General features: G+C 29.9%; 1 protein-coding gene across 1 annotated transcript in view; it reads left to right on the forward strand.

Moving 5' to 3' along the window:
- Positions 1-10,091: 10,091 nt before the first annotated feature.
- LOC142332747 (circadian clock-controlled protein daywake-like) overlaps positions 10,092-17,232 on the forward strand; it is a 29,175-nt gene continuing 22,034 nt past the window's right edge. The window contains exon 1 of the mRNA XM_075379360.1: positions 10,092-10,233. Coding sequence (XP_075235475.1) covers positions 10,092-10,233 — 142 coding nt within the window. The remainder of the gene's footprint in view (positions 10,234-17,232) is intronic.

A 17,232-nucleotide genomic window follows, 5' to 3' on the forward strand; every position in this document is an offset into this window, starting at 1 on the left:
AGTATGCCTAAAAAATATTACATATTAAACTTATAATTTTTTTGTAATTCCTCACAAAATTTTATACTCACTTTACACTTACTTAATTCTAATTACTATTATAATTTATATTTACTTTATACTTAATTTAATACTAAACTTATAAATTTTTAATTCCTCACAAAATTTTTAATATAATAAAACCTAAGAAAAAAATAATATCCCAAACATAATTTAATTGGTAAAATATATAACCTGAACAAAACGTTACCACTTCGAAACATTAAGAAAATTGCTTACTTTAATATCTGACAGTGTCCGACAAACACAGATTCCCTCCATTATATCCAATTCTTCATCACTCCCAGAAGTTGGCATTGATGACGAATCATCTCTAACATTAATTATTAGTTCATCAGCCACAACTTCAAGAAAACTATCTAAGGTCCCTTCTTCTTTTCTTCTGTAACATTCTTCACGCACTGTTTCCACTTATAAGTTGATACCTCGTTCACGCCTTTTTCAAGCAGGATTTTAACATCTTTCATTTCATATGTATTACTATTTCGGGCACCATGCCTTTTACTTGACTCCATACTAACTTAATAAGATTAAGGTTATAGTGATAAGAGAGAAGCCTTAAACCATATGGCCTTTCTTCTCAACCAAATCAACAATTAAAAATTTATTTAATTTGTCACGATTGTGTTTTACATGTACAAGGAGTTCTGCCTTTAAAATGTTTTCTCCAAAGTGGGTATTTTTTTATTGCAGCCATAAAGCAATTTGCTGTTTCCTCCATGATACGAAGCATTTTCCATTAGAACAATGTTAATTTTTGGTCAATAACGACAAAACTTTTTCAAACCACTTCCTAAAAATATCTCCATTATGTCATCATGGTTGTCTCCAGATTTTTTGTATTCAAAAACGAGTAATCCCCTCTCTAAAAATCTATTTTCATTGCCAATATGTACCACAATTAATTGCTTTCCTTTATTTTTTGGAAGTTGCATGTTCCTGCTTAATTATAACAGCAGAAAATTGTTTTCCAATGTTTTTACCAAATGGTAAAAACTCTTTTTACTAATGTAAGTAACGATTGTATCACACCCAATTCTTGAAGTGGTGTGGCCTTCATTTACCATGTCTCGCTCAAATAAAATATATTTCTACTAGTTTTTCTATAATTTGCTATTTTTTTTAAATAATTACGCTGCCACATTATGATCCCTTCTCAATCAACAATTACACTTTTTTTATTTCTTTTAATAAATTAAAATCCATTGACAGTAATTTGTGTAAACTAGTGCATCCAATCTTTGCATAACGCTTGTCACAATTTATCACAGCCAGCATTTTTTTAAGATTGGTATTTCATTTTGAAAAAATAAATTATGTATGGTCTATCATATTGCATTTTTGTCAAATTCATCCCATTTTCCTAGCACAGGTTTACCACGTTTTCTATTTTTAACAGGAATTTCTACCTTTCCTTTCCTATTTATTTCAGTCCGTAATTTATTAACACTATTAAACGACACACCAGTTAATTCAGAAGAATGTTTCACTACTTCCTTTTCAACCAACGTAGGATTTTTTCCAGCAGTTGATTGAATTTGTTCAAAACTATTTTTTTTTTTTCACCACTTTGCAAATGTTTCTCTTTTCTGGGCTTATTAAAAGGTGTTCCTGAAATATCAGCGATATCGAAAAACTATTCGAATACAGACATATGCAAGCTATTTATGCTATCAGATTTCACAGTAATCTCAAAATAACTGAATATACACACACGGTCCCATGTACCAAAAAAAGTACTGAAACACAAAACTACAATTAAAAGAAAATTAAAAATATCCAGTATGGAATAAGAGGATTTGTACTATTATTTTTAAGTCAGTGATAAACAATGATGTTTTGCTTTTAAACATCTGGTAGTTACAACAGCTCGGTGCACACAATAGTGGCTGTACTTACACGCACTATCACACTCGCAGTTTGTTTATTTCATCTCCCTCTAAGAATGAACAGATTATACACAAATACTGCTGCTAAAAATTTATTTGATATAACAAACTAAAATCACTTTTTACTTAATACATGAGAAGTACCAACCTTTAAGAAGGTCCAGTAATATTATATTAAGTAATATATCCACGAATATAATGCAAAACAGGGAGAAAGCATGGTAGATTACAAAATGAGTAGGTAATGTTAACAACAAAATGTCCAAACAACATGCATTAATACGAGTTTTCACAATTTATATAAATTTCTGTAAACAGTGTTAGTATTGATTTAAAGCTATTTTGCATTGTGAGAATTTTCTGTATACATTTTGGAAACAAAATGTTAACTGTAAATATCATTACCACCATGCAGTATGAAAAAATCTTGTCTACAAATTTTAAAAATTATAAAATTTGACAACTGGTAAATTGGTCACCAAAGTGACCAATTTACATTTTCATGTATTTTGTTCTATATTTGACACACTTTGTCATATCACCTGCATTTTGGTTGATTTAATATGCCAATTTTAAAAGTATATTTCATTCAATAAAGAAGATGATGGGAAACCACCTGACTGATTATTTTTCTTAATAAGTCTGACTTACAGTAAGTGCTTGTTATTCTTGAGAATGGCTATTTCATTTTTATTATTGACCTATAATTCATATTTCCTTCCACCAAAATGCAATTATGGTATTAAAAAAAATTGTAAATGTGTCTGCGTGTATGTATACATATTTATGTATATCATCATCAACTGGTGTTCTGCCACGCGGCGTGTCCCTTACACCACTACTATCTTCATCCATTTCTGTCCTAAGTCTTCTCCTTTATTGCCTTGCAGTTTTCAATTTTCACCTCACCTATTTTCTTCTTCTTCTTCGTAGTTTCCTTTCTCCTTTTACTGACCTTTCTAATGCAGTTGTCAAAATTCTACTTACTCTAACCATATGTAAAAATCAGTTTCCTCTTCTTTTGTATGGTTCCCACATAAGTGCTCTTTCTTTTAATCCTTTCATCCTGTTCATTCCTTTCCTATTCCTCACTTCATCTGTCCATCTTATTTTCTACTTCCTTCTCCATATCAAGAACTCAAAAGCCTCAATTCAGTCTCTCTCCCTCTTCCTCATTATTTAAGTTTCACTCCCATTCAAAAGAGAATTTTTGAACAGGAGTGAAACTCCCATTCATAGCCAAATATTATGTACTCCATACATAATGTTTGGCTAACCTCTTCCTGAACTCTTAAGACCAAACCTTAGTACATAGTAATTCCCTCTTAACTGAAGGCTTCCTTTGCCATTGCTGTCATTTTTGTTTCCATTCTGCTCTTCCAAACCTCTTGTCTCCAGAGTATCAAATATCTTTAATCATTTACTTTTTCTATTTTTAATTCACTTATTCTTACCTTTAAATGCTCTTTGTTATTAATTTACATTACTTTAGTTTTCTCCATATTTTCATTCTATACTCTTTCATTCATTCCTCCAGAGCTGTTAATGTTTGAGCCACATGTGTGAGTGTGCGTGCGCACGCGCGTGTATGTGTTCATGAGATAATTCTGTAGCAAAAAATAATAAAAACTTTCATCTTAACAAGGTCGGAAAACGGTTCGTTTGCTAGTTTTGGTTGCAAAACATTTAGCCCTGCTCTCTGCTTCCTCTTTGAAATTAAATTCATATATTCTCTCCTCTTTATTAATTGTAAATAAAGAAACTGACTCTTCTTATTTATGTAAAAGTATAAAATTGTTATATTCAGTTGGCCTAGATCACCAGCTGAGATTTAGAAAATTACTATTCTTGTATTATTCAGTCCAAATTTAGTTCTCATACTGTTAGGTACACTCTCATAATATAATGAACAATGTATCATTCAAGTAAACATTAAAGATCATATTTAAATATAAATTGAACAATATCTCTTATTTATTAGTGTTTAAACCAGCGAATTAATATTAGAATAATGGAACCAGAGCAGTTTTGTTATTTGTTGGTCCTCCGGGCTGGATATGAAGGTTTATTTGTGATATTCTTCAAACTTCAAATTAAAAACTGCAGTTACTTTTTTCAACCTTTAATATTTTGATGTATGGTTAATATAAGAAAGGATTTAGTGAAGTTGCCGATTATACAATTGAAACAAAAAAACTTCTTTCTTCAGTATCATTAATGTAATATCATTTTTAATTTATTTTCTATTTAATCTGTATTGTTAAGAATTTATATTATTAATTAGAATTATTAATTTTATTATGGACAAAGACTACTTCTTAAGACAGAGAAGGTCAGTTAAGGCCTCTATCATAGGAATTGGTACATTCACTAGCAATTATAATGTCTCACAAAGTGATAGTCACGCCTTGTGCATTAAATTAAGGAATCTTATCGATTTGCAAGGCAAATATGATGTTATACAAACACAACCTGAAACTGAATTTGATGTTTGTTCATCAGAATGTGTTCTAATTGAAGAGTACTTGTGTAGTGTAGGATACAAATTGCAACACCTCATAAACCACAATAATAATCAAAGGACAATAAATGAAGAACTCAATGTAAACACAACAATTAAGCGTATACAGTTACAACCAATTAATGTATTAATAACACTAAAGGACAGTGTTACAACAATGTAACCAAATCCTTTACTAAACGATTTAATTTAAGTTGTCAATCAAAACAAAATATTTAAAAATGTTAATGTTGGTTCATTGATTTATACATATAAATCATCTAAACTGGGTAGTGAGCACAATCATGTATTTGATATGACAGAAATGGCAAAAAGTGGCTGAGATGACTTTATCGAATTCTATTGGTTTAAAAATAAATAATTTGGTGATTTTAAATGTCTTCTATTCATTAATAATAAAAATATAAATTAAGATTTTGCTGTTGACAAAAATCTATTTTATTAAATTTACAAACACTTTTTGTGATGAAAATATTATTTTTTGAGTCCTTATATATTTACTATAATGTAACAAATATTAATGTAAGGTTTTTATTAAATTTTCCATTTTATTTGAATCAAAATTTTGAACTGACTATGAAGAACGATATAAACATTAAAGAAATAGAAAGTATTTTTTCTACAGCTGAGGCAAAATTCAAATTTCATATAACCAATAACATTCAATATTATTTCTAATTGTTCATGATAGTCTTTACCCCTCTCTTCGATCATAAGTGAGTGCGCATTTTCTCCGCACAGAATACAAAATAAGGTCAAAATCTCCTTAAAATTGCAAGTTCAAAGAAGTACAAAAAAAAATCAAAAAAGTAATTTTGCTGCCGTCAGACATTTGAACACGCCACCATACGGTGAAAAAAAATTGCCCGCAACATACTCCGGCTGGAGAAAAAAATTTGGACAAGTGCAGTGTGCGAGCAGGATGTACTTAATCCAAAAACAAATTGCTGCGTGCAATCTAGATTGTGGTAAGAATCAAATGCAAAAAACACAATTTCTCCATATTGCTCCAGTCAAGTGTATGAGTATATACAGTAATATTAAGATATATGAATTTGCCTATACTTCGAAAGATCGCCCAAACCTGTGCGTCAGCCCAGCTGTAAGTGTAAACTTATGAAGAGTAAAAAGTAGAAAAAAAATATGTAAAAAAAAACCGTTTCAAAAACCACTCTTATATTAAAAGTTTAAAATAAAAAAAAGTGTAAAAAAAGTTTTTAAAATACCACTCTTAAGTTAAACGCAATAAAAGGTAAAAAATAATTTTAGGATGGTGTCTCAGAATGGATTTAACAAAAAGCTTTGATGGTAATATGCAAGATTATGTGAAAGTCATACCTTTATTAATAACATTAGTGATGAATGGCCTAAAGAATTGGGTGATCATGTCAAAATATAAATCTTTACGCGAAAGATTTTTGTCGGTTTCGAAAGCCCGAAATTTTTGTATTACTTTGATACAAATTCCAAGCTTGCGGTCTTTATCCTAACAGTTCAGCGGGATTTTTTGATAAATTTAAATCCTCTTCTGATAGAGTAGTTACTGAAGTAATCTTTGAGGCCGGTCAATGTTCAGTGTAATCTGTGATATTGAAGGGTGAATGTGTGTTGTCATTGGTTTAATTTCACAGATAGAAAAAAAAAAATGTTAATGCTTCTCTAAGTGTGATACCATTTCTTGAATTGCATTTTTACATCACGGATCTGTAAGTCCAATTTTTCCGTCACTTTAGTTTTAAGTATATTACGCTAAAAAAAATTAAGGGAAAATATATTTAAAAATTGTAATTTTGCATCCCCATACCTATGTTAGAATGATTTCGCTGATGCTTTTCTTTTATAAATAGCCTCAGTCACATCTCGAATTAATGTCCAACAGTAATCGGCTAACATGTTAGTATTCCATTTCCCTTTACCTTTACCTTTTTCGGTGAGGGGATTTCCATCACCGAAATGTCGGTGGAAATGTTCAACGTGTTCGTCACATCACCGCATATGTTCCAGCTATGTTTTTTATGATTTATTTTTTCAAGAAGGTGTTTCATCAAATCGTATGTCAAATTAATTCTATATGCGATTGGTATCGAAGGATATTTGTTACCATTGTGTAATAGAACCACATTTTAAACATAATTTCAATCGAAGCTTGTTGTGAAATCCAATGAGATACTGTTCTAAAATTATTTTTTACCTTTTACTGCGTTTAATTTAAGAGTATGTTTTAGAAATTTTTTTTAATATATTTTTTTATTTTCTACATCCCAGTGCATTTAATATGAATAATTTTTAAAAACATTTTTTACATATATTTTATTAAATATTGGAAAGTTTATCCAATGTACTGTCGTGGGCAATCATTACACTAAATACTATATACGAGATTGGATTAAGTTTTGTCAATTGGCAATTTTAATTTGGAAAACAGGTGGTTAAAAGTTTTCAAAAACAACTTTGTATTCTTGTTTTAAAATATTTTAGACAAATTTTGAATATATGAAATTCTTTTATATGGTCGATATTGGTTTTCATCTTTTCTAGTAGCTCTACTGTTCCTGTTATCTTTAAAATTGCATAATTCATAAAAGCTATCAAGGTTAACAGTGGTAATTTTGTAAGATTATTTTTTATTAAAAGGTTTTTGTTTCATCAATTTTTTTTTCAATCGATTGGATTCATAACACTGTCTTGACAAAATCTTTTACTAAATTTTTACTTCCTAGTACGAAGTAAAGAAAGTATTGTGATTTCAACGGAAATATCCGTTTTGACCATCCCTGAATCCATTTTGACTAGTTTCGGCGTGACGTCTGTACGTTATGTCTTGCATAACTCAAAAACGATTAGCCGTAGGACGTTGAAATTTTAGATTTAGGACTGTTGTAACATCTAATTGTGCACCTCCCCTTTTTAATGAAATCGACTGGACCAAAAATGTCCAAAAAAGCCGAAAATCAAAAAAAGAACTGGATTTTCGACTTCTTCTTAACTGCAGTAAAATAAAAGCCCTCATTGGGCTTTTCAACATTATGTCATAAGTGGTACTTATTTTCATTCGTTGCAGAATTATAGCCTAATGAAATATTTCGATCTAGGGCAAGGCATATCGGTTCGAAACCGTCATCTCATTTTTTAAATTTATATAGTTTAATAATTATTAACTTCTGATTATAAAAAAAGTTTTACGCTATATAATAATTAAATAATAATAATAATAAATATGAAAAAATATCACATGTTTTTAATGAAATAAAATTTTATGTGCTTTTCATTTAAAAAAAATATGTATATGTAATTTAATAGGCGGACAAGGAAATCATGTAGTGTCCACATCAGATTTTTTTTATATTATGATATGGGCTGAGCTGACAAACAGTTTAGAAATCTACCCAAAGAAGTCTTTTTAGCGAACCACTTTATGTATATTTTTCCATTCCGATGGGAAGTGGTCATATCGAGAAATATTATTTCTCGATATCTTAGCCTTCCTTCTAGTTTTATCATTATGTAACGATTACATTGTGCAACAGAAATTTTATTTCATATCAGGTTTAAGTGAATATACGAGCAATTTAACCTTGCTCAGTTGTTCATAATATTGTAGAATTTAAGACGTATCACTGTAAGTATAGTATCACAATTTAAATGTAAAATATCAGAAATAATGAAAATTTAAAAAAATTATATAAATAAAAATTAAAATATAAACCCTGAAAATTGTTTGTATGCCTGATTAAGAAAACTGGTTAGTTGTACTAGAAAACTATGCTATGCAGAAATGTAATCGTGCACGATTATCAAGATACTGTCATGAAGGAAAATCTTATAAAACATTATATTTTGCAGATAACTGCAGATTGCAGTTTAAAATGTCTAAGCGTAATAACAGCAGCGATCATACAATATTATTAATTGTAATACAGTTTTTAGTTCATAAAGTGAAAAAAAAATAGAAAAGTACATGAAGTAACAGTTTTACTATGTAGATGCACGGTATTTTACCATGTATGACGACGACCCATCCCTCGCTCACTCTCTCTCTCTCTCTCTCAGTCTTTCTCGCTCTGTTTTGTTTTTATATAACATCTACTCCTCTTTCATTTCCTTTACACCTCACGAGTGGTCTAATTTTCTTCGCTTCGTGGTCTGATTGATGATAAAATGAAAGCATTATTTTTTTGTTCTTTTTAATTCAAATAATTTTTTTTAATAACTCAAAATTATTTAACTTTTTAATGTTTATATCCAAAGCATAATCATAATAATAAAAATAAATAAACTAATTAAAAATCAACTTTGAAGATATAAAAAAAAAATATTGGAATGACGACTCTTCCATCTCTAGAATTATATTAATTTTGTAACCCGTGGAAACTGGTCGAAATAATAACCTGAGAAATGCTCATTAAAATAAATTCTACCTTCCTGGTAAGTATAACCAAAATAGCTACATTAAAGGGGAAAGTATGGTGATCATGTAAAAATGGGGTATTGAGTTTTTTGCAAATTTTTACGTAATAGGTTCCAACTAGTTCATCTAGACCAGCGTTTCTCAATCTTTTTCTTTTTCCTGTTTAGCCTCCGGTAACTACCGTTTAGATAATACTTCAGAGGATGATATGTATGAGTGTGAATGAAGTGTAGTCTTGTACATTCTCAGTTCGTCCATACCTGAGATGTTTGGTTAATTGAAACCCAACCACCAAAGAACACCGGTATCCACGATCTAGTATTCAAGTCCGTGTAAAAATAGCTGGCTTTACTAGGACTTGAACGTTGGAACTCTCGACTTCCAAATCAGCTGATTTGGGAAGACGCGTTCACCACTAGACCACAACCCGGTGGGTTAGCGTTTCTCAACCTGACGGTCGCGAAATTAACGTACAAATTTACACGTAAACAATAATAAAATCATTCTGAGAAAAAAATAATCATTTATTATAAAAATTTTATTTACATTTATAAGTACACGTGCAAAGAAAATAAATTAATGTGATGGTTACGTCTTGTTTTTCATTTAAAAGTTTCTCCACAGGTAGATCTATGTTAGAAACACAAAAAATCAAATTATTTTCAATAAGACGATTCCTACACTCAGTTTTTAGCGCAACCATGAACGAAAAACCCTTTTCACAGAGGTAAGACGTGGCGAAAGGGATTAATATTTTCAGTGCTTCTATGGCTAAATTTCCATATTCACTTCGACGAGCAAGCTAAAATCTATCTAAATCTTCAGATTTGAATTTGTAGTTGTAACATTTTATCGGCAGACATTTCGATGAGCTGGTCGTGATTTTCAACCGAGCAGTTGCAACAACGTTTTCACTAAATAATTTCAGTACCCATCTGTTCGAGAAATCGTTTTTATTTTCCGGGAAATACTCTGCCAACTGAATTTTTAGCTCACACAAATGCATATTCATGCTATAAAACAATGCGGTGAATAATAGTGTATTCTTCATCCAAATTTTTTCTCAGTTTATTCGGAAGCGATTGGAGACATATCAAATTTTTTTGTTTTGAAGGCGAGTAATCCAGATATCAAGAATCTTAATGAAAATACGAATTTGTAAATTCACGTCCTTGATATAAAGTCATATATACTTGGCACAGGCCAAGTAAATATGAAAGGAGAATCTCGTTCAGCAGATGCGACGGCAGCCGAACATTTTTCACTAACAGTTGTTACTTGTGATGAAACTGCTTTGTATTACAAACAATTGCAAACAAAAACATTAAATGCAAAACGGGCACCAAATAAGTCTGGTATGAAAATGAACAAAGAAAGGGTAACTTTTTTTTTGTTTGCCAATAAGTCACGAAATCATAAATTGAAGCCGTTGCTCATCGGCAAGTATACCAGCCCACGTTGCCTCAAACACGTTAATATGAATTCATTACCGGTTATTTTTAAAAATAGTAAAAATGCTTGGATGACGTGTTATATTTTTTTAACGCGGTTTAACCACGAATTTGTCTTGTGTTAAAAATTATTTACGAGTTCAAAAATTGGAAGAAAAAGCTTTATAGTTTCTTAACAATTACCCTACTCATCCGCCTACTGACTTGCTGAAATCTAAAGATAGGAAAATAATCGCAATGTTTTTACCCAAGAACACCACATCTTTGATTCAACTATTATAGACCGAGGAGTTATTCGGGCATTTAAAACTTTACAAGTAACAGAATTTCTTAAAACTGTATCATTAAAGTGTCGTATACAGTGCTGGAAAAGCAAGGAGTAACGTAAATCTATTACAATTATAAATTGTTGGTCGGTAATGTCACAGAGTAATACAGAAAACATTGAAACAGGAAATGTTCATATTTTTACTGACGAACACGCAATGGAATTGTTAAATTCAACCGGGCAAGAATTGTCTGTAAATGATCTCAATGAGTAGGTTCAGAAAGACAATCAAACACCCGTTGCCCACTACATGACCGTCGAAGAAACTGTAGACTCCGTTCGATAATTCGCTATTACGGAGAGGCCTTGATTTTTTGCCTATTTTTTTTTAATTTATCCCCGTTGTGATTTAAAATTTACTTCTCGAAATAATGCGGTTAGGCTACAACGCGGGTGTCTCGAAAGTCCTCCGATAACCGTGCTATTGAACTTAATAATAAATCATTTTCTCACAAAGATCGTGAATAAAGACTGACGGATAAGTGCAATTTATATTTATTATGATTGTACTTTAACTTTACTTCCGTTTCCTCAATTTTTAATGATTTGTATTATAGTGATTTTTTATTACTATTATTATTATTTCTTTAAAAATAATAATAATAGTATTATTACTTTTACAACTTGCATCATCTCGCTACTCCACTTGTGGTCTATCAATTACTGAATGAAATATTTTTAATTCTCAGAAATGGATTGCAGTCTGTTGAAACTACAATGTACCGACCGGTAAGTCCAGTGTATTGCCTATTGGCTACTTGAAAATGAATGTAATGAATAACAAATACCATTAACACTAGACGACCAACTTTCATTTTTCTCTCGATCGGCTGCCTTTTTCTTATAGTACAGTGCAAGTGTTTATATATATATATAAAATGTACAAATATCAGTTATCCTCTCACTTTTAAACTAGCTGCATCTGGTTGTGTTTCATCTATTAAATGAATTTAATTTTTAAAACTCATGTTTTTATATTGTAACTAATAAATATATATTTTTTTTATTAATTAATTATAAATGTAAATTTTTTACTGTTAATATTAAAATATTATTATATCATGTTCTCTTCATATTTGTCATTATTTTTTTTCATCTTTATTAATTATTTTGTTTTTATTTTATTAATTCACGAAGCATCTTCAAAAAAGATACGTAAGTAATTTTTTTAATTTTGATATATATTTTTAAATACACAAAATGAATAAATTCTTTTTGTAAGTATGTTAAAAAAAAAAATCATGTAAAGTATATTATTTACTTTTTACCAAATTCAAAAAAAAAACCGTTCTCAATTCGATCTAATTTTTTTTAATGTGTTTTATTGAAGTCCTATTCTTTAACCAAAAGGGCCGATTTCTTCTCCATGATCCTTTTTTACGTATTTTGTAGCACAAATAAATGGATAAATTTATTAACGTTATATTAATACAAGAAAAACAATGTTTTTTCATCACTTACAATTGAATTTTACTTTCTTGGAGAATATAACTAGAATAATTGTATTAAAGAATAAATATGGTGATCATGTCAAAAATGGGATATCAAGTTTTTTTTTACGTTTTAGGGTCCAACTAGCTCATCTAGACCAAAAAAACATACATGTATGCATGTATGTCGCACTTCTTTTGGCCTTACATCTCAGGATTGACCGAATCGATTTTCTGCAAATTTAGCTCAAATACGAGTATTTCTTAATATTGATCATATTATTTTTTTCAAAATTCCTGTTAAGGAGAGGGTTTCGCAAATAACAGTTTCAATTTTTTTCCGAGGATTTTGGAGAAAATAATACTGAAGCAAATTGGTTACCTAAAATTTATAAATATAATAAAATTTTTTTTTTTCAAAAATTGAACCCCCACCTCTTAAAATTGAATGCATGTTTTTTATCTCCCTTTGCTTTACATGTTTTTCAAAATCTTTTTTAAAGTTTTTACTTCAAATAAACAACTATCGAGAAATGTGTACTTGTTTTTTACTTCCTTGTACGAAGTAAAGGAAGTATTGTGATCGGGAAAAATTTCGTTTTTCAGATTTCAACGGAAATATCCATTTTGACCATCCTTGAATCCATTTTGACTAGTTTCGGCGTGACGTCTGTACGTTCGTACGTATCTCGCATAACTAAAAAACGATTAGCCGTAGAATGTTGAAATTTTGGATTTAGGACTGTTGTAACATCTAGTTGTGAACCTTCTCTTTTGATCGTAATCGACTGAACCAAAAGTATCCAAAAAACCCAAAATCCAAAAAAGATTTGGATTTTTGACTTTTTCCTAACTGCAGTAAAACGCCCTCCTTGAGAGCTTTTCAATGATATATCATAAGTTGTACTTATTTTCATTGGTTTCAGAGTTATACCCAAATAAAGTTTAATTAATGAAATATTTGGATCGTACAAGGGGGAGTATTTTTTTTTTAAATTTAAATACATCGATTTATTAACCTCTGTAAAAAAAAATGTGTATATGTAATTTAACAGATATACTAGGAAGTTATGTGGTGTGCACATCAGATCTTTTCCAATCTGTTTAAAATTACGGAATTTTTTTCGTTCATTAAATCTTAAAATAAGAATAATAAAAAAATTTACCAGGATAATAGGAAGATGGAGAAAGTTTAAGTTAAAACTTTTACTTTCCTTATCCTTTAATAACCTGATAAGTGGAAGTAAAATATTATGAAACTGTGAAAGTCGTCTCGTCTCGTTCATATATATTTATTATAAATAATACATTTGTTCAAAATGTTTTCTTAATATTTAAAATTTAATAATTTAAATTAAATTTAATATTTGAAAATTTTACAAGATTTTATTTTTAGTAGAAATCTAAAAATAAATTTATTTCATTACACCACTTGCTTTCTGCTATCCGGGTAGGTTATCAGGTAATTGGAAAATTGAAGATTTTGAAAAAAATTGAATTGAAAATTTAAAAAAAATTATTTTTTTGGAAACTAAATTACATAGATTTTTTTTAGTTTTTTATTTGTAAATTTTTAATCGTTATATCGTAAGTAGATACTTACATTATTGCCATCCGATAGGCGTATGACTGAATAAATGTGTAATTTTGTTGTATATTTGTAATTTCAATATTAATTTCTATAATATATATATATAAACTCTTCTCACACTACATACTTTACAATGAGGTTGACAAGTCGTTCTTTTTTTTTGTTAAGCCAAGCGTAAACCGTATTAATACTTTTCTAATTATCCCTCTTCTTTCTTTTTTGCAGTACTTTTTAAGTCGCTCACTGGATTTTTCTTGAATTCTTCTGTCCCAATTCTTTTTTGTTTTAGAATTCCTTCTTTGTAGAAAAACCTTTTTCCAAAAATTTATTTTTTATTTTTTTATTTTCTCTTAATTCCCGATTTTATCGGTCTAAAATTTCATTTCTTATTTTTATCGCTATATTTAGTTTTAGTTTTCCTTTCTAAATAAAACAGGAGAATTTTCTTGGTAATTCTGTTGTCACTCATTGTTAAAACATTAATTATGAAAGCCTATAATTTCTGTTATTTCTTTAAATTTCTGGTATGCCATTTTATGAAAACCGAGTATATAGAAAGTAAATTAAAAGAATATCTAGGTTTTAAAGCTATTGCCACGTGATCTCTGCTCGATCAGGATAATGAGAGATATACATTTGAAAATGTAAATTTATTACTTTAAAAACATAAGTAAAACAAGACAAATCAATTATAATAAAACAATTCAATAATAATTAGAATAATAACAATAGTAGTAACAACAGCAATAATAACAACAGACAGTGATTGCATATAAAAACAGAATTTAAAGTATTCCTCAGAAAGAATTTATTCACAGGTAGATTAATATAATTCAGTCCTACTGGCAAAAGACCTTACCATAACCGCTAGTCTTAACACTTTTAACCATTAGCCTTGTATTAATAGAAATAGTACAATAGATGAGACAAAGTATAAAATTCTAAAAGCACAAATAAAACTACCCTAACAATTTATGAATGAAATTTAGTACATATCTATTTCACTTATAGTCTAACAGTAACTCACCAAACCATTTCTTGTTTTCGTGTACTGTAATTACTCGTGACGATACCTTAATCGCTTCGAACTTTGTACTCACTAGAAATTCGCTCCTTCACTGACCTCCTTGTAGAATACTCTCGCTTCAAACTCACATAATAACTCCTTTGTCAAAGCACTCTCTCGCCGAAATGATATCGCTCGCAGACTGACATCATAGTGTCTCGTTTAGCCTGATATCGCTGGTCTTCTCCGGAGTATTTATGCTCTTATCCTCTTTACCTGCAGGACCGGAACCAAAGCGTGAGAATTATCGTCCACTCTCACATATTCCTATGAAATTCCTACCCTGGTCCGGTGACTCTTCTCGCGAAACAACATTTTTTTAGGTGTATCAGTAGGTAGTATTACAAAGAACTACTGTTAATGGACCTGTACCTTTACTAAAAAGGTTCCTTTTAGCCCCTTTCTGGATTTCTCCCATTAGTATATTTTCTATTACTTTCTTCTTGATCGGTAGGAATCCGTTACCTAGGTCCGTTATACCGGTCTTATTACACTATTTAATTTTGCCTAACTTAGACTTACAGTAAAGAATCACAAATAAAATGTAATTCTTAATGTTTAAACACCTTTCGTCATGCAGCTTACATCCAACCGATTAGTTCGTTTCATATTATAATCAGCATGTCTGTAATAATTGAAGCGACAGCTGTTTCAATCCTTTGCATCAAATCGGGTAGATCAGTAAATAACGGAGACACATAACAAGATCCTTTATAAAACTCAACAAAAAAAAAAATATTTTTTGGTGAGGTCGGATGATCTTGGAGACTACCAGAAACAATTTCTATCATCGGGTCCGTGACAACCAATTCGCGATCAAGGAAAACTTCAGCAACCGATCCAGTACAGAGTATGCCGGTGAGAAGGTGCACAATCTTGTTGCCAAATAAAATTTAATATGTTGCCAATTTAATATAATCAATTTCAAAATTTATTTTGCTGAGTGTCCTACGATGAAACTGAAAAACTTTCAGGATATATTCTACTGGTGAAAATAATGAAAAAGGTTCATAAAATTTAGGTCTGGAAATGCTTTGTTTTCATGTTACGGTTATCGAAAGATTTCGCCCAGATTTCAGCTCTGGTAGTTTCTTATATAATTTGAATATAACTATTCTATATATGGCCACCACGATTATCTGACTTAACGCCACAAGATTACTTCATTTGAGGCCATATGAAAACGATAGTATACCGACAGAGTTAATACTAAAGAAGTTTTGCTCATTAAAATACGAAATGCTATTGAATTTATACGAAACGATCCTGAGATGATACGGAAAACCGCCGGAAAATTTTTACGTCGGGCAGAGTACTGTATACATTGTGAAGTAAGGAATTTTGAACAATTACTGTAACTGAGGTTTGTTATTCTGTTATTTATCATGTCATGTATTTTATTCTTTTGTTTTGCTATATTAAGAATAATGTTTGTTAAATACATAAAGAATAATACGATTTTCTATCTTATTTTTCGTCCGGTTTGCTTTAACAAAAAACCGATTTTTAATAGTTTTTATTTATTTTTATTGACCGTATTTACATTAATTTTCTGAAAATTAAATTTTCTACGTTTTATTAAATCTTCGGTATTTATTGGTCATTTAACAAAGCTTTTGTACTACAAACCTCAAAAAAACCTGTTTTTCAACACCGAATTTTCTGTTTGTCGGATATATTAAAATCTACTGGATTTCCAGTACTGGGACCTATTTTAACCTATTTCCCAGCTCAAATTACATATGAAACTACTAATTTTTCTCCTTAATTTGGTTACCAAAAATTATAGTAGGGCTTCTTTTTATTAGAAGAACTGAAATCCGGGCGAAATATTTCGCTGGCCGTAACTCGAAAACAAAACGTTTCCAGACCTATGTTTATATGAACGTTTTTCATTATTTTCACCACTAGAACATATCTTGAAAGTTTCTCTCTTTCTTTGCGGGACCATCTGTATTAAGTAATTTGGGACCGTTGAAGTTTAACTAAATTTTAAAATTAAATATTGTGATAAAGTAAATAACATCAGTCGACCTAGTCATTTAATTTGTAGTAGTATTGCAAATTATTATTAGTGTTATTTATTATTGCGATGTGTATTATTATTATTATTATTAGTATTTGGGTCATTAATTCTAAAATTAACCGTATAAAGTTTGTTATCGGATTTAATTCTGAAGGTATTACGAAATAAAATAGTTACTACAAGGACTTTTACCTTGTTTTATTACTACCGTGATCCTTCTATTTTTGCAAGTTTGATTGCTTCGAAAACGAAGGAATTTAATGAAAAAAGACTTTCGCCATCTATTTTTCTCGTAAAGTTCTTTATTAAAATTAAATCTTTTTTTGTAGGTGGACGTATCACATGTCCACCTAAAAAAAGTTTGATTCATTGTGACGGATGGGAGATAAAACACACCATAAAATAGTAATTTTGTAACTGTACTTTTTTCTACTTCCTAGTATCCCTCATTTTTGAAATACG

The sequence above is a fragment of the Lycorma delicatula genome, chromosome 12, assembly GCF_047948215.1.
Source record: "Lycorma delicatula isolate Av1 chromosome 12, ASM4794821v1, whole genome shotgun sequence".
Classification (NCBI taxonomy): Eukaryota; Metazoa; Arthropoda; class Insecta; order Hemiptera; family Fulgoridae; genus Lycorma; species Lycorma delicatula.